At 36.1% G+C, this 19,636-nt stretch overlaps 1 protein-coding gene across 15 annotated transcripts in view; it reads right to left on the bottom strand.

The window, feature by feature from the left end:
• RALGAPA1 (Ral GTPase activating protein catalytic alpha subunit 1) overlaps window positions 1-19,636 on the bottom strand; it is a 276,848-nt gene that overhangs the window by 33,148 nt on the left and 224,064 nt on the right. For all 15 annotated transcript variants that reach the window (XM_021941133.2, XM_021941130.2, XM_021941131.2 and 12 more), the window contains one exon: window positions 499-657. In XM_021941133.2, the coding sequence (XP_021796825.1) occupies window positions 499-657 (159 nt within the window). The remainder of the gene's footprint in view (window positions 1-498; window positions 658-19,636) is intronic.

Raw genomic sequence — 19,636 nt, 5'->3', positions numbered from 1 at the left:
TATGGTGTATATATAAGACATCCAACTATAGGATAGGTGACTGAACCATTTGGCTTATTTTTTTCAATTTGTAGAAGCCTCATTTATTGACATGACTAATAATGATGTAATCTTAATAAGATGTAACAACTAAAAATATAGGAATCATATATTCCTATTCTAAAGGAAATGTTACTTCTTGTTGTGTTTTTCAGGAAACTGTAATTATTCTCTTAATAAAAGGTAAGTCCTTTTTGAGCTTGGTACAAAGGAACTTTCACTCTGGCACTACCTAGCCAAATCCCCCATTTGAACACAGTTTCTTGCTATTTATTCTGTTTTAGCTCCTTCTGAACCAGGCTTAGGCAATCCATGTAGCTACCAGGGTCTATGTTACATTTACCCTCACTTTCACAACTTGATGCCTACTCCAAATTTTATTCTGTAATATGGAAAAAAACCAATGAACCCCTATAGAACCAAAATCTATTATTAAAATGGAAGATAAGGAGTTCTTACCTCTGGTTTTTTCATTATCTGAATACTGAACATGTGATTTTTCATTGGATATATTACAATAAGGACATCACCAAATTCTGTGGGAATAATTCCTCTCCTGTAGTCTCTAGTATGCTCTGACCAAACAATGTGCACTTCATCATTTCCCAAATGTCTCAACTGGAAAAACAAGAAAATAATTTATACTGCTTTAAAACCTCTTTGAGTACAGTCCTACAGTCACATACAACATAAAAAGGGGAAAACCGAAATTAAAAAATTGTTAAATTGCGCTTGATCAGTTTTACATATGAAACACAAACATTCAAAAACATTAGGAGACACTGCAGAAGATCAGACAATTTCAATTGTCAATAATCAATGGGAAACAGATAACTTAGATTTAAAAAGATTCACATATAGCCCAAATACTCTCCTTAACCAGCAACTGCACCAATTCTCCACTAACAGATCTTTTAAAAGATTGTTTTTAAAAAAGAAGTAAATAACTCATAAATTGGATAATCCCCAACTGAGTACGAGAAAGTTGATTATATTTGGTTTAACAAATTTATTTCCAGGTTTTCTTTGCCTATGAAACTCAAATATTCTTCCAAATAGATGTCTTGAGAATTGTTAGACCCTCAAGATGTTATTTAAATGTTTGTGGTGCTTGCTTACAAAGGTGTTTCTGGCAATCAGAGAGAGTTAACATTATGATAATTAAAACTGTAAAAACATAAAACATTCAGAAGTTGGATTTCTGATAAGGTATTAAAAAAATGAACTTAATGCCCTTTAGTCTTGAGTTTTCTTCAGAGAGAATGCTATAGAATAATGCATTTTATTATAAAATTTCATTATACTAGTGCATTTATTGATTCTGCCACTGTGAGCATTTGAGTTGACTTTTAGTGCAGATCTTACATGGGATTTCCATTAGTTTCAGATAACTAGACACACGGCAGGTGGAAAGGTTTAGAAGAGTAAACCTGGGATAACTGTCATCAATATTTACGCTATCATCTAACATACGGGCAATTTCTATTTCAGAAATATGTCATTTATTTTGGCTTAAGGATGAACATAGGGTAGGAAAAAGAACTTAAAATATGACTTAAACAAAGAGAGGAGTTAAGTCCAATTAGTGAAAGCCTCTCTTCTGTCACTCCTTAATCCTGGAGTAACTCCTTATATACATACACAAGTTGAATAATATAAACGTGTGAGACTTGGGCTTTATGACATTTTTAAAAAGCAAAAAAGATTACACAACTCAGAAAAGCCATGGCTTCATAATTTCATTTTTTAATCAAAATACTTTAAAAATATCCTTCCTATACAGCCATCCCCATGTGTCAGCTTCCCTAATAGGTTTATGTTAACTGAATACAAAAGAAATGTGAAATAAATTTAACCAGGAGGGATGATCCAATCTAATTTTGATACATTAATGTCATATGCTGTACATGTTACAATAGCAGCCAGATCTAATACTAAGCTCCAGGCTATACTGAGATTTCCAAATGGCAGATTGTTCTAAGTGATATCAAGTATAATTGAAGTAATAAACGATAGTAAAAGCTGAGCACACTGTCAGGAAGAATTTAGGTATTTACTTTTTAAAATTAAATGAGTTAGGTAAGGAAAGACAAGACAACTGAAATAATGCAGGTCTCAATTTACAGAAAATTCCTTTTATTTATCTGCTACATTAACCCTTGAACTCTTGCCAAAACCATCTATAATTTCTAGTGCCCACTTATCTAAAGAAATGAGAAAAAAAGGGCAAGCGTACTTTTATAACTGAAGCTTGTTCAAATATCTTCTGTATGATATTAAAAGTCTGTTAAATAAGTTTAATAGAAAAGAGCAACATATTTTTGCCAAGCTCTTGTAACGAAGATTTCTGGCATAGAACTATGTACATAACAAAGTCATTCTAAATATGTTCAAACATTTTAAGGGAAAAGTTTCATGAAATCCCTTATCATTTACATTCAAATGCTAAAAAAGTAATTATTTTAGGCTGTTATAACGAGGCATGTTTTTATATCTTTAAAATCTATTATATAGTAATTAGATACAAATTGAGAAATTGCTAATCATTGCTATGTGACTTGGGAATTTTTGAAAGACTACTGAAAGAATCAATTTTTAATGGTTAAGCATTAATAGAAATTTCAGGCATATGTATGTTTGACATACTTAATATATTATTTAATATTGATTTTATGTATTCCTATCTCTATGGACTTACAAGATTGTGTCCTATGGGGCAGGGTGTGGTGGCTCACACTTGCAATCTGAGCCCTCCGGGAGGCCGAGGCAGGCGAATTACCTGAGGTCAAGAGTTTTGAGACCAGCCTGGCCAACATAGTGAAACCCCGTCTCTACTAAAAATACAAAAATTAGACAGGTGTGGTGGCACACACCTGTAATCCCAGCTACTCAGGAGGCTGAGGAGGGAGGATTCCTTGAAACTGGGAGGTAGAAGTTGCAGAGCGCTGAGATCATGCCACTGCACTCCAGCCTGTGCGACACAGTTAGACTCCATCTCAAAGAAAGAAAAAAAAGATTGTGTCCTATGGATAACCAGTAGGTTTTGCTATACTCCAAAACCACCGAAGAAGTTGCTACTTATATGTTTATTGACCCAGATGCTAATTCATTTCTGAAATAGAGTAGAAGACTTCTGTACATGGGATAGGTCTGTTAAAATGATTGGCAACCAAACTACTCTTCTAACTTTCTTTCAACTGCTACTGAAGTCATTTTGGAACTCAACGTATATAACATAGGCTACAGATGACTATTATAAATTGAAGAAGACAAAGCAGCTAAATGAAATTCAACGTGTGTACAAGTGAAGTCCTCAAATACACTAGAATGTTAATACTGGAAGCGACCTTAAAGTTCTAATTTCCCACCTAATACAGAAGCTGTGACACCATATGTCTGATAAGTAGACACCCTGCCTCTGCTTGAATACTTCTAAGGTTGGGGATTTTATGAATTCACAAATCAACCCATTTCTTCTTTATTTATTTTGAGACGGAGTTCACTCTTGTTGCCCAGGCTGGAGTGCAATGGTGCGATCTCGGCACACTGCAACCTCTGCCTCCTGGGTTCAAGCGATTCTCTTGCCTCAGCTTCCCAAGTAGCTGGGATTACAGGCACCTACCACTATGCCCAGCTAATTTTTTATTTTTAGTAGAGACGGAGTTTTGCCATGTTGGCCAGGCTGGTCTTGAACTCCTGACCTCAGGTGATCCGCTGGCCTCAGCCTCCCAAAGTGCTGGGATTACAGGTGTGAGCCACCGCGTCTGGCCCCCATTTCATTTTTAAAGAGCTACAATCATTAGAACATGTTAATACTAAGCTAAAAACTGTCAAACTGTCTTCCAGATGCTAGCTCTTCCAAAATGAGTCTTACCAAATAAATCCAATCTGTATTCTATATATTATCTTTTCCGTTATCTGAAGATCAGTCTAATATACATCTCACCTTTCCTTTTCCAGGTTAAAAGTGTTCTTCTTAGCTCCTCTTAACAAACATATTCATTATCTTGGGTTACAGTTTCAGTTTACTAATGTTTCTATTAAACTTGTGTATGGAATAGAATACAGTATCAACACACACTCTGGATAATACAGCAAACCCACAATGGGGCTGTTTCTTCCTTTGGTCTGTTCAATAAATTACTTTCTGCATTTTAAAAGTGATGGCTTAAATGGAACTTGTAGTCAATTCAAGCTTCTAAGTCTTTTTCTTACGAAGTTCTTTTAAGCAGGTACAACTGACTGCTAGAACTAAAGAAGGGATTTCATAATTTTCCCTTGCCAGGTTCAGATTATCTTTAAGCCTATGAAGGTCTATTGTTAACCTGACTCTGCTATTCATGTGCTGGCACTCTGCCAGATTTGGGCTATCCTTAAGTTCAAATTCCAGTGTCTTCATTTACATTTTGGACAAAAATGTCAAAAGGGACAGGCTTGGTTAAGAGCCTTATAGCAAGTCATTATAGGCTTTCCTCCTGGTTAAAAAAATCCACATCCTATATTTATTAAAGGTATTTATTAAGTCCTTACTGTTTGTGACAATTCATTAAATTTCCACAACAATACTATTATCCCTATTTTTACAGGTGAGGAATTGAAGCTTAAAACGATGAAGTAACTCACCTAAGGTCACAAATAGTAAGTGGCAGAGCCAGGATTCAAACCCAGGCAGGCTGGTTCCAGAACCTATACTGTAACCACCTCCCTATATTGCTTCTTGTTAAATAATTAATTTATGTGCTATGAATATGATTATATAATCATTCATGAATATACTTACCAAACTGTTATGAAGACCACATTTCTTCAACTTGTCCACAACAAGCAACTTAGTTAAATGCTTTATTGCAGTCTATGGTTTTCCCTAATCTAGTAATCCTATTAAAACAAATTAAGTTATTTTGATGTGATTTGTTATGGTGAACTCATGGTGGCTCCTAGTGATCACTACACTTCATTATCTAAGTGCTCACAAACCATCTGTTTAATAATCCTATTTTGCCAGGCACTGACATGAAGCTCATGAATGTTGGTTAATTTCTATAGTCTATGGCCTGTTCCGTGTTCTTTTGTGAAAATCAGATGTTTACCCATTGCTACAGACTGAATGTTTGCATCCTGCCCACCCCCCAAATTCATATCCTGAAATCCTTACCCCTCAATGCGATGGTACTGGAAGGTAGGGGACTCTGGGAGGTGATTAGGTTATGAGGGCTCCTTTATAACGGATTAGTGTCCTTACAAAAGAGACCCCAGAGAGCTTACTTGACTCTTCTGCTATTATATATAAGGTTACAATGAGAAGATGGTCATCTGTGAACGAGGGAGTGGTCCCTCAGCAGACAATGAATCTGTGAGCATCTTGATCTTAGATTTCTCAGCCCCCAGAACTGTGAGAAATAAATTTCTGTGGTTTATAAGCCATTCAGTCTATGGTATTTTTGTTATATCAGCCTGAATGGACTAAGACATTCACCTTATGGCAATGTACTCATTCTCCATGATTACCAACAGGAATTCCAGAGTCAATTCTAGATTTCCTCAGTGCCATATAATATCATTTATCTGGGGCTGGAGACTAGAATTCTTATAAAGGAACTGTATTATGTCTCTCACTAAATCAGCTTATCCTCCTGACTTCTCCATTTGTGTTAAAAGTACCTAACAACTAATTATAATCACTCAGGATTAAAACCTGATAGTCTTTTAGTCTTTTTTGATTCCCTCTATTTTCCTTACTACATCTCTAATGAGCTCTTCATTTTTTAAAAAAAAGTACTATATTCCTTTTTCGTACTTTCCTTCCTATTCCTCTACTGCTTTGTCTCTTTTGCTTACTGCTATATCTCCAGCACCTAGTACCAGGCCTATTGGCATTTAACAAATGTTTGTTCAGTGAATTACCACAGCTACCATAGCCACAAATCAAAAGATCTATAGACACCTTTGTCTTAGTGACACACTTATCAAAGTGACGTATTTAAATAAATGCCATAACTGCAGATAGTTCTGTTTTTATGCTATGTACTAGGTAATGATAGGAAAAAAATGCAACTTAAGTATCTTTTCAATAGTCAGCAGTATTTATTGGATGCCCACTCTGCTTAGGCATAGTCCTAGATCACATGCTACTCATCCCATATACCATACATACTAATTCATGAGGTCTTAAAAGTCTTTTCTCTCTTCCCTCCCTCCCTCCTTCATATCCACCTTTCATTCAAATAATGAGAGCTGACCAAATGCTAGCTTTTGCAGATGCAACAATGAGTAAAAACAGACATGGTCTCTGCTCTCGAACCTTTGTGTACAGTGGAGGAGCCAGAGTAAAATAACAATACAATAAATAAATAAATAAATAATTTAAAAATACAAAAAATGAGAATTACTCCTAAAAATTAATGTCACTGCAGATACAAATAACAAAGGGCATGGATCTATAATAGCTCTTGAACTAAAAGCTGAAGAACATACAGAAGTTAATTAGGTTAGGCAGTTACTTCAGGAGATAGGGGTATATATGTAGAAACTAACTTAGTATTCTTACTGCCCCAAGTCCCCATTCTTTCCCCCATCTTTCAGGCACTCACACTTAGTAAAACACACTCTGTGATATACTCCTCAATCATGTGAGAAAACATGTTTTAATATACTTTCTAGCAGTCATACATATTTTCCTACATTCACTTGCTGTTTAGATTATTCATTTTTAGCAATCGGGAGAAGTTTCTTGAAAACAACAGGCACAGCATCCAATACTATGCCTAAGCAGAGTGGGCATTCAATAAATACTGGTGACTATTGAAAAGATACTTAAGTTGCATTTTTTTTCCTATCATTACACCTGAGTACCTAACATAAAAAACTAAGACATATCTCTGAATATAACATTGTAATCACGATCACTTTAATAAGTGTGTCACTAAGGATAAGGTCTCTATCAAATCTTTGACCCCAATAACTATATCTTCAACTGTAATAATCTAACAAACTTATTTATTTTAATGCCAGCCAGGCCAGTACCAAATATGAAATTGCTCAATAAGCAAAAGAGACAAAGAATCTAATTCTCATGACCTTGATATTCTAGTGGGAGAAGTCAGATAAACATATACAAAAATAAACTAGATAAACTTACACGGTAATAAATCTATAAAGAAAATAATATAGGGTAATGTGATAAAGTTCCTGAGTAGGAGGGGGCTTATTTAGCTAGGATGGTCTAAAAAGGTCTTTCTAAGAAACTGTCAAATGAGTTTAAGAACAGAACAATTAGAATGAGGAAGTCTGATAATGTGGATAAAAAACATTTCAAACCGAGACAGTAGTAAGTGTACAGAGCCCTTAAGATGTGAATGAGTTTGACATGTTGGAAGGTTAGAATGACAGTCAGTGAGACCAGATTATGGTAAATGAAAAGAAAAAAGACAGGAGATGAGATCTAGAGGTAGGTGGCTGGTGGGGTCAAATTACGTAGGGCCATAGTGAGGAATTAGAGTTTTATTCCCGGCTGGGTGCGGTGGCTGACGCCTGTAATCCCAGCACTTTGGGAGGCTGAGGTGGGCGGATCATGAGGTCAAGAGATCGAGACCATCCTAGCCAACATGGTGAAACCTTGTCTCTACTAACAATACCAGAACTGGCTGGGTGTGGTGGTGCATGCCTGTAGTCCCAGCTACTCGGGAGACTGAGTCAGGAGAATCACTTGAACCCAGGAGGTAGAGGTTGCAGTGAGCAGAGATTGCACCATTGCACTCCAGCATGGTGACAGAGCGAGACTCTGTCTCAAAAAAAAAGAGTTTTATTTCCTATACAATGAGAGGCCTCTGCTATCTCACCCACATAACATTTACTGTGGTGAGATAAACTTGTACTGAACCATTGATATTTTCTGTTTTCTCAATCCTCTATTCTTGTCATCAGGAGTATATATGCAAAAATTGGAGTTCAGGGCAGTTTCTTCTATAAGGTTATTATATTTGGGACTCAAACAATGAGTATAATTTCACAGCATTTATTAAATATAATCCTAACTTCACTTTTACTAAAATAATGAAAAAATTTAAAAATTATTCCTTAAATTTGTTTTTTGAACAAGTTCATTTTCCAGACTATATTTAGTATATAGTTCTTTGGAAAGTATCTTATATTTCTGTCCAAAATAAAAAAAAACAGACGTAAAATAAAAAATCAGACCAAGCAGCACTACAAGGTTCATTTATTTGCACAACTATTGTGACTAAACTTCAAGACAGAAAAGGAAACACTTTCCATTACACTAATAGTAATTCAGAGGAAATGGACTTTAAAAGTGCTTCTTTCCCCCTATTTTGGGGGGTCCAGGAAATGAAAGATAGACTAGAGAGTTCAACTAAGTATGTTACAATTATCTCAACTTGATCTTCATCAAACTTCTAAAAGGATGATTCAGCTACCTATGAAGCAGAGTATCAGCAAGTGGCTAGAACAAGGAGACAGAGGAAATGAGAGAGGCTCCTGTGAACACTTTACACCAATGCTTGCAGCACTTTTGATTTTTAGGGGTGAATACACTCAGCTAAGTGGAAATTATTTTTAACCATTTTCCATCAATCTTCCTCAGGTAGAGATAATTTATAGAACAGATTGCTTGGACTGGGGTTATATCAGGATTTTTATATGGTGGTACAACATTTCTAAGAGAAACTTAGCTAAACTGAATGTTTGGCTAATCTGCTCAAGAAGTATAGTCTATGTTATAAATATTCTGCTGCTACTGTCTTGAGCCTTGAAAAAGCTTCTCTTCACAAGAAATATAAATGCTACATTTAAATAGGTCCACGGATATTTACTTCTCATTCTGAGAAAATAAAATGTTTGAAAATAATTTACAAATCACATATTTTAAATAAAAAGTCAGAACTAAAATTAGTTTCTATAAAATGGATATAAATGATTTTATCCTACCAAGTTTAAAGCAAAGGACCAGAGTCATAAATAATTCTAGCTTGCCAGAGGCATGGCTATTTCTTTATACTGACTGTCGACTATCTAATTTAATTAGAGGTATTAAACTCCTTGCTGAGGTCAACAAGCCTTACTTCCTCCAATATTATACTTCAACCAGTGCTCATTAATGTGTCTACTGAATGGATTAACACACCTAAAGATATATGTACAAAGGACAGGGGGGACAACCTAATGATATCCAATTGCTCATTTATAATAGGACACATGTTCTAGGCCTCAACTTATTACCACTAATGTGGAATTTATTAAATTCAGGAGAAAAAATACCAATACAGAAAGTGATTTTTTATCAAGGACAACCGGTATAAGACAACTGGCTTCTATTATTAAGTTTAAACATTTAACCTATCAAAAATAAAGTGATACCAAAATAAAACTAAAATATAAGCCTGCTACTTAGAAAAACCTCATATACTAGAACTCTGAGGAACAGATTAAGGCAAGAGTCATTAAGTATAGGGAAATGGGAAACATCAGTATACAGATAAATCAATGTTTATAAGGTTTTAAACAATTTCTATGAAAAGAAGGTTTAGGCTAATTACACTGAATTATGAGATCAAATAAAAATTCCCTTTCTGTTGGACTTAAAAGTTGCTATTGTTTCTTGGAGAATGGGAGTGTCAGGAGGTATATGACCACATTTTTCATACATACAGAGCTTAAGCATTGCTTTAATTTAGTTTGACACTGACAAAGTAAATTTTACTTAAATTGATTTAAATTACTACTAGAGAAAATAAGACATTTCTCCAAAGAGTATATACAAATGGGCAATAAGCACATGAAAAGATGTTCAATATTATTAGAAGGGAAATACAAGTCAAAACCACAACAAAATATCATTTCACACCTACTACTATGACTATAATTATTTTTTTAAAACAGAAAATAACAAGTGTTAGCAAAGATGTGGAAAAACTGCAACACTTAGGCATTGCTGGTGGAAATATAAAATGATGTGGTTGCTATAGAAAACATCCTGACTTCTCAGAAAGCTAAACATACAATTACTATATGACCACAGCAATTCCACTCCTAGCTATATAGCCAAATTGAAAACAGGGATTCAAATAGATATTTGTATGCCAATGTTCACTGCAACATTGTTTACAAGAACCAAAAGATGGAAACAACCCAATTTCCAGCCACAGATGAATGGGTAAACAAATTGAGGCATATACTTGCAACAGATGATTAATCAGCTTTAAAACGGAACGAAGTTCTGATGTATGCTACAACACGAATGAATCTTGAAAACATGCTAAGTTTAAAACAACTATGGTTAATATGCTATGGGGCTCTCATGGAAAAAGTAGACAACATGTAAGAACAAATGGACAAGGTATGTAGAGAGATGGAAATTCCAGGGAAAAAAATTAAAGAAAAAAGGCTAGAGTAAAAAAAAAACACTGGAACAGAAATTTTAAAATGTCTTTGATAGGCTCATTCACAGACAAGACACAGCTGAGGAAAGAATCTCTGAGTTTCAAGATATCTCAATAGCAACCTCCAAAACAGAAAAGCAAAGAGAAAAAAAGACTTATATTCAAAAGAATATACAAAAACTGTGGGACGACCATGAAAGATGTAAATACATGTACTGGGAATACCAAAAGAAGAAGAAAGAGAAAAAGGAACAGAAGCAATATCTGAAGCAATAATAACTGAGAATTTCCCCAACTTAACGTCAGTCATAAACCCAGATCCAGGAAGCTCAGTGAGCACCAAGCAGGGTAAATGTCAAAAAACTGTGCCTAGGTGCATCATATTTAAACTCGGAAAATCAAGGAGAAAGAACAAATTATTCAAAGAAGCCCAAGGAAAAAAAGTCATACCTACAGAGTAGCAAAGATAAAAATTACTTCTGATGTCTTAGAAATTACATAAGCAAGAAGAGAGTATAGTGAAATATTTAAAGTATTGAGAGAAAAAAAAAACCACACACCTAGAATTCTGTACCCTGTGAAACTATCCTTCAAAAGTGAAAAAGAAATAGACTTTCTCAGGCAAACAAAAATTGAGGGAATTTGCAGCCTGCAGACCTACTTTCAAGAAATGTTAAAATAAGTTCTTCGGAGAGAAGAAAAACATGTATGTCAGAAACTTGGATCTACATCATGAAAGGAAGAGCATGACAGAATGAATAATTGAGGGTAAATTAAAACTTTTTTCTTAGTCGTAATTGGTTTAACAGAATATAGTTTAATGATAACAGCAATGTATTTGAATATATATGCTCATATTTATATATATAGGCTTACATATACCTAAAATAAGTGAAATGAATGACAGCAATGATACAAGGGATGGGAAGGAGGGATTAGGAATATTGTGCTATTGCAAGCAGTACAATATCATATAAGCAGTACAGTATAATTTTTTTTTGAGACAGGGTCTCCCTTTGTCACCCAAGCTGGAGTGCAGTGGCACAATCATGGCCCATTGCAGCCTCAACCTCCCCAAGCTCAGGTGATCCTCTCACCTCAGCCTCCCAAGTCGCTGGGACCACGGGGATGCACCAGCATGCCTGGCTAACTTCTGTGTTTCTTGTAGAAACAAGGTTTCACCATGTTGCCCGGGCTGGTCTTGAACTCCTGGGTTCAACAGATCTGCCAGCCTCTGCTTCCCAAAGTGCTGGGATTACAGATGTTAGCCACTGCACCCAGCCAGTATAGTGTAATTTGAAAGCAGACTTGTAACTTAGATGAACTACAAATGTATAGTGTAAACTCTATAGCAATCACTAAAAAGTTAAAAAAGAATCATAATTGATATGTTAAGAAAGGAGAGAGAATGGAATCATATAAATGCTCAATTAAAACAAGAAAAGGCAGAAAAAGTATAAAAGACAAAAATAGGAACAAAGAACAAGGGCAACAATAGAAAACAGAATACAGTAGACAGAAATAGAAAACAGTAAAGAATATAGTAGATATTAATTCAACTATATTAATAATCACTTCAAAAATCAATGTTATAAATATACCAATTAAAAAATACTGTCAGAGTGGAGCTAAAAACATATTGTTTACAAGAAAGCCACTCTAAAGACAAATATAGACTAAAAGTAAAAAGATATACCATGCTAATACTAATCAAAAGAAAGCAGGAATAGCTATATTAATTTCAGACAGAACAGACTTCAGAGCAAGAAAGTTATCAGGGATAAAGAGGAGCCTCATATAATAAAGGAGTCAATACTACAAGATGACATAGCGATCCGTACATGTAGGTGCCTAACAAAGCATCAAAATGCATCAAGCAAAAACTGACACAACTTCAAACTCACATGGAACAGTCACCAAGATAGACTACATTTTGGACCATCAAACACACCTTTGGAAATTCAAAAGAATAGAAATCATAAAATGTCTGCTCTCAAACAATGGAATTAAATTAGAAATCAGTAACAGAAAGATAGTTGGAAAACCCCAAAATATCTGGAGATTAAACAACATACTTCTTAAAAACACATGGGTCAAAGAAGATATCTCAAGAGAAATTAAGAAACATTTTGAACCAAATGAAAATGCAAAAGTTCTGGAAAGAGACAGTGGTGATGGTTGCAAAACACTGTGAGAGTACTTAAAGCCAATCAATTAGTTAAAAATGATTTTTTAAATAGTTAAAATGAAGTTATTCTCTAATAAATCTAGTGCATAAAAGTTTCACCATTTCAGAGTGCAACTTTAATTAAAACTCAACCACTTTTTTTGTATAAGGTATAAGGAAGGGATCCAGTTTCAGCTTTCTACATATGGCTAGTCAGTTTTCCCAGCACCATTTGTTAAATAGGGAATCCTTTCCCCATTTCTTGTTTCTGTCAGGTTTGTCAAAGATCAGATGGTTGTAGATGTGTGGTATTATTTCTGAGGGCTCTGTTCTATTCCATTGGTCTATAACTCTGTTTTGGTACCAGTACCATGCTGTTTTGATTACTGTAGCCTTGTAGCATAGTTTGAAGTCAGGTAGCGTGATGCCTCCAGCTTTGTTCTTTTGGCTTAGGTTTGTCTTGGCAATGCGGGCTCTTTTTGGGTTCCATATAAACTTTAAAATAGTTTTTTCCAATTCTGTGAAGAGAGTCATTGGTAGCTTGATGGGGACGGCATTGAATCTATAAATTACCTTGGGTAGTATGGTCATTTTCATGATATTGATTCTTCCGATCCATGAACTTGGAATGTTCTTACATTTGTTCGTGTCCTCTTTTATTTCGTTGAGCAGTATTTTGTAGTTCTCCTTGAAGAGGTCCTTCACATCCCTTGTAAGTTGGATTCCTAGGTATTTTATTCTCTTTGAAGCAATTGTGAATGGGAGTTCACTTATTATTTGGCTCTCCGTTTGTCTATTATTGGCGTACAGGAATGCTTGTGATTTTTGCACATTGATTTTGTATTCTGAGACTTTGCTGAAGTTGCTTATCAGCTTCTTTTGTGCTGAGACAATGGGGTTTTCTAAATATACAATCATGTCATCTGCAAACAGGGACAATTTGACTTCCTCTTTTCCTAATTGAAAACCCTTTATATTTCTTTCTCTTGCCTGACTGCCCTGGCCAGAACTTCCAACACTATATTGAATAGGAGTGGTGAGAGAGGACATCCTTGTCTTGTGCCAGTATTCAAAGGGAATGCTTCCAGTTTTTGCCCATTCAGTATGATATTGGCTGTGGGTTTGTCATAAATAGCTCTTATTATTTTGAGATAAGTCCCATCAATACCTAGTTTACTGAGAGTTTTTTAGCATGAATGGCTGTTGAATTTTGTCGAAGGCCTTTTCTGCATCTATTGAGATAATCATGGACAATCATGTGGTTTTTGTCTTTGGTTCTGTTTATATGATGGATGACGTTTATTGATTTGCATATGTTGAACCAGCCTTGCATCCCAGGGATGAAGCCAACTTGATCGTGGTAGATAAGCTTTTTGATGTGCTGTTGGATTTGGTTTGCCAATATTTTATTGAGGATTTTCGCATCAATGTTCCTCAGGGATATTGGTCTAAAATTCTCTTTTTTTGTGTGTGTCTCTGTCAGGCTTTGGTATCAGGATGATGCTGGCCTCATAAAATGAGTTAGGGAGGAGTCCCTCTTTTTCTATTGATAGGAATAGTTTCAGAAGGAATGGTACCAACTCCTCTTTGTACCTCTGGTAGAATTTGGCTGTGAATCCGTCTGGTCCTGGACTTTTTTTGGTTGGTAGGCTATTAATTATTGCCTCAATTTCAGAGCCTGTTACTGGTCTATTCAGGGATTCAACTTCTTCCTGGTTTAGTCTTGGGAGGGTGTAAGTGTCCAGGAATTTATTCATTTCTTCTAGATTTTCTAGTTTATTTGCGTAGAGGTGTTTATAGTATTCTCTGATGGTAGTAAACTAGTTCAACCATTGTGGAAGACAGTGTGGCGATTCCTCAAGAATCTAGAACTAGAAATACCATTTGACCAAGCCATCCCATTAGTGGGTATATACCCAAAGGAGTATAAATCATGCTGCTATAAAGACACATGCACACTTAATGTTTATTGCGGCACTATTCACAATAGCAAAGACTTGGAACCAACCCAAATATCCATCAATGATAGACTCGATTAAGAAAATGTGGCACATATACACCACGGAATACTATGCAGCCATAAAAAAGGATGAGTTCATGTCCTTTGTAGGGACATGGATGAAGCTGGAAACCATCATTCTAAGCAAACTATTGCAAGGACAGAAAACCAAACCCTGCATGTTCTCACTCGTAGGTGAGAATTGAACAAAGAGAACACTTGGACACAGGGTGGGGAACATTACACATCAGGGCCTGTTGTGGGGTAGGGGGAGTGGGGAGGGATAGCATTAGGAGATATACCTAATGTAAATGATGAGTTAATGGGTGCAGCACACCAACATGGCACATGTATACATATGTAATTAAGCTGCACATTGTGCACATGTGCCCTAGAACTTAAAGTATAATTAAAAATAAATAAATAAATAAAATAAAACTCAATCATTTAACAACTCTTTTATTTTATTTTTTTGAGATGGAGTCTCGCTCTGTCACCAGGCTGGAGTGCAGTGGCGTGATCTTGGCTTACTGCAACCTCCGCCTTCTGGGTTCAAGCGATTCTCCTGCCTCAGCCTCCCGAGTAGCTGGGACTACAGGCGTGCACCATCATGCCCAGCTGGTTTTTTGTATTTTTAGTAAAGACAGGGTTTCACCATGTTGGCCAGGATACTCTCAATCTCTTGAGCTTATGATCCATCAACCTCTTGACCTCATGTTCCATCTGCCTCAGCCTCTCAAAGTGCTGGGATTACAGGCATGAGCCATCACGCCCGGCCAACAACTCTTAAATGGTGCTATCATGCCTAAAATTTGTCTTATTTGCTATGATAAAGGATTATTAAACATCCATTTCAGATGCTTCTTTTAAAATAATTAAGGACCCTTGTGACTATTTTGAGGGAAAGAGGCATCTTATTTGACATTTCTACAAAGGTCACAGGAGTAAAGTATCAAGTGCCATATAATTACCAAGTTTAATACAGTGAAGTAAAAATATCGTGACATAGTTTTCTTTAATAAAAAAGGCATTTTAATAGAAAATAATCTAGTTTGTTCCACTCTTAGGTTTTCAATCTAAGATACTATTAATTTTTACAAATTAAAACCATGATGAGATAGCCTATTAGAATGACTATTATCAAAAAGACAAAATGTAATGGCAAGGATGTGGAAAAAAGGGGACTTTGGTACATAGGTGGTGGGAATTTAAATTAGTACAGGCATTATGGAAAACAGTATGGGGGTTCTTCAAAAAATTAAAACTTAGAACTATCATTATGATCCAGCAATCCCACTACTGGGTATATATCCAGAGAAAATGAAATCAGTGTGTCAAAGAGATTATCTGCATGCTCACGTTCAGTGCAGCCTTATTTACAATAACCAGGATATGGAATCAATCTAAGAGTCCATCATTTGATGAATGGATAAAGAAAATGTGGTACAGATGCAAAATAGAACACTATTCAACCTTACAAATGAAGGAAATTCTGTCATTTATAAAAACACGGATTAACCTGGAGGACATTATGTTAGGTACTTAAGCCAGGCACAAAAAGACAACGCATGATTTCACTTTTAAGTGGAATCTTAAAAAGTTGAACTCATAGAAAGATGGAGTACAGTAAGTCCTCACAATGTCATCAATAGGTTCTTGGAAACTGCGACTTTAAGCAAAACAACATATGGCAGGCCTTCAAATAATGTCATATCCTTCATAGTTTCATTATAAGGTTGATGATAAAATACAATTGGTTTCATTATATGTCATTTTCCTTAAATGGAGAGTTAGTGCTTATAGGGAAGAGTTTGAAATTGGAGAGAAGCTGGTTAGGGGACACAAAATTTCAGTTAGGAGGAATGGGTTAAAGAGAGCTATTGCACAACATAATGACTATAGTTAAGAACAACATGCTGTACACTTGAAAATTGCTAAGAGAATAGATGTTAAGTGTTCTCAGCATGAAAAACTGGTATGTGAAGTAATGCATATTTTAATTAGCTTGATTTAGCTATTCCACAATGTTTACATATATAAAAATGTGTTGTATACCATAAATATATACAATTTCAATTGATCAATTAAAAAATAAATGTTTAAAAAAGAAATATATGAGAAATATACTTAAGACAGTCACTATTGTAGGACAGTACAATAGTAATATATTATTAATTTTATACTCTGCATTGGGGTTTAAAAGTTATGTCCATGAAGCCATGATTAAATTTATTTATTTATTTAGTTAGTTATTTTTGAGACAGTGTTTTACTCTGTCACTGAGGCTGGAGTGCAGTGGTGCAATCTTGGTACATTGCAGCCTCAAGTTCCTGGACTCAAGCAATCTTTCTACCTCAGCCTCCAAATAGCTGGGACTACAAGCATGCACCACCATGCCTGGCTAATTTTTTTTGTAAGGACAGGGTGTCATTATGTTAACCAGGCTGGCCTCGAACTTTGGGCTTGAGCAATCCTCCCACCTTAGCCTCCCAAAGTACTGGGATTACAAGTGTCAGCCACTGTGCATGGCTTATTTATCTTTTCACGCTATACTTACAATTGTGTCTACTTTGGGTATGATTTATTTTCAAAGAGATTTAAGATGAATTCCTGGAAAAAATGGTTTATGTGAAGTTTTAACAAACCTTCACTTTATTCCAATCCTATTTAACATCATATACCATTATCAGTATTGATGTCTTATCTTGTACTTCTAAAAAGCATATGCCAAGAAATTCTGTAGCAAACTTTTTACTGAATATGCTTTCCTAGACTTATTAATTACCTCTACCCCACCACTCATTGCAATCTAATTAGTGCTCATATATTAGTTTTCTTAGCTATTATCCATTTATTAGGCAATTTCTAACAATACTCTAAAATCTAAACAAAAGTCATAAAAGGTAGTTGATACAGTTTGCCTTTGTGTCCCCAACCAAATCTCATCTTGAATTGTAATCACTGGGTATTGAGAGAGGAACCTGGTGGGAGGTGATTGGATGCTGTTCTAGTGGTAGTGAGTTCTCATGAGAGCTGATGGTTTTATAAATGTTTGACAGTTACTCCTTCACATGCTCACACTCTCTGTTGCCTGCTGCCACATAACATGTGCCTGTTTCCCCTTCTACCATGATTGTAAGTCTCCTGAGCCCTCCCCAGTCATATGGAACTGTGAGTCAATTAAACCTCTTTTCTTTATAAATTACCCAGTATCAGTATTCTTTATAGCAATGTGAAAACAGACCAATACAGTAGTCAATCAAATCTTATAAAAGATTTGTAAAGAGTCCTAAACTTCCTTTCAAAAACAGTATGTTAATAACCCTGTTTCAAAGCTTATTAGTGAAGTGCGAAGAGCTTTGGTATCAGGCAACAGAGTATCAAATGAAATGGCTGATCATATTCAGTTGGTTACATTTAGTAATAGTTTTAGATAAACTGAGGACAGGATTTTCAGTAAAACCCTGGGGCAAAAACAAACAAACTGAGAAGAAAGAGGAGGAGAAGGAAGAGGTAAAGGAGAAATGTTGGATAAAGTTTTACTTTTAAAAACATTTCTCACAAAACCAAATATGAGTTGAATACATAAAACTGTACTCTGAGGTTATCTCTGTAGCTACAATGACTTTTCAATGGCTGTGTGAGCTACAGCAAAATGGTGGTGTAAATTTTAACAGTTGTGGACCATGAATATCATTCTACGATATCCCTTACAGATTCTGAGGTAGCAAGATTTATTTCAATTAAATACCACTTATTTGCTACATTAGTTTTAGCCCGAACGTATGGGATACAGCATGTTATATTTTAAGTGCTATGTATGTATGTATGTGTTTTTCTGAGACAGGGTCTCACTTTGTCACCCAGGTTGGAGTGTAGTGGTGTAATCACAGCTCACTGCAGCCGGGACATCCCAGGCTCAAGCAATCCTCCCACAGTAGCCTCCTGAGTAATTGGGACTATAGGCACATGCCACCATGCCTGGCTAATTTTTTTTTTTTTTTTTTTTTTGAGGCGGAGTCTCGCTCTGTCGCCCAGGCTGGAGTGCAGTGGCGCGATCTCGGCTCACTGCAAGCTCCGCCTCCCGGGTTGACGCCATTCTCCTGCCTCAGCCTCCCGAGTAGCTGGGACTACAGGCGCCGCCACCACGCCCGGCTAATTTTTTGTATTTTTAGTAGAGACGGGGTTTCACTGTGTTAGCCAGGATGGTCTCGATCTCCTGACCTCGTGATCCACCCGTCTCGGCCTCCCAAAGTGCTGGGATTACGGGCTTGAGCCACCGCGCCCGGCCTGCCTGGCTAATTTTTAAATTTTTGGTAGGGGGTCTTGCTATGTTACTCACGCTGGTCTCAAACTCTTGGGCTAAAGCAATCCTTCCACCTTGGCCTCCCAAATTGCTGGGATTATAGGCATAAGCCACCACACCTGGCCTGGAATAATTTCTATTTTATTTTTTCTTCTCCCTCAATCAATATAAACATTCTATCTGAGTCCATGTACTAAGGGCCTTGAAATATAATTTTACCAATGTAAACAAACACAGAAATCTTTCAGTTTGTTATATCCCTTGATACGGTGTGGCTCTGTGTCCCCAACTAAATCTCATCTCAAATTGTAATCCACATGTGTCAAGGGGGGAACCTGATGGGAGGTGACTGGATTATGCGGAAGGTTTCACCTGTGTTGTTCTTGTGATAGAGAATGAGTTCTCATGAGAGCTGATGGTTTTAAAGTGTGGCACTTCCCCTTTGTTCACTCTCTTGCCTGTAGCCATGTAAGATGTTCCTTGCTTCCCCTTTGCCTTTGCCACTATTTTAAGTTTCCTGAGTCCTCTCTAACCTTGTGGAACTGTGAGTTAATTACACCTCTTTTGTTTAAAAATCACCCAGTCTCAGGTAGTATCTTTATAGTAGTGTGAAAACAGACTAATACATCCCTATTTTCTTGAAGATAAATCCTTTGTTAAGACTGTAACCAATCAGAAATGAAAGTGAAGACATTACAACAGACACTTCAGAAATAAGAAGGATCATA

Source organism: Papio anubis, chromosome 7 (genome assembly GCF_008728515.1).
Source record: "Papio anubis isolate 15944 chromosome 7, Panubis1.0, whole genome shotgun sequence".
Classification (NCBI taxonomy): domain Eukaryota; kingdom Metazoa; phylum Chordata; class Mammalia; order Primates; family Cercopithecidae; genus Papio; species Papio anubis.
The sequence above is the reverse complement of the archived record's forward strand: the minus strand, read 5'-3'. Positions and strand labels throughout refer to the sequence as shown.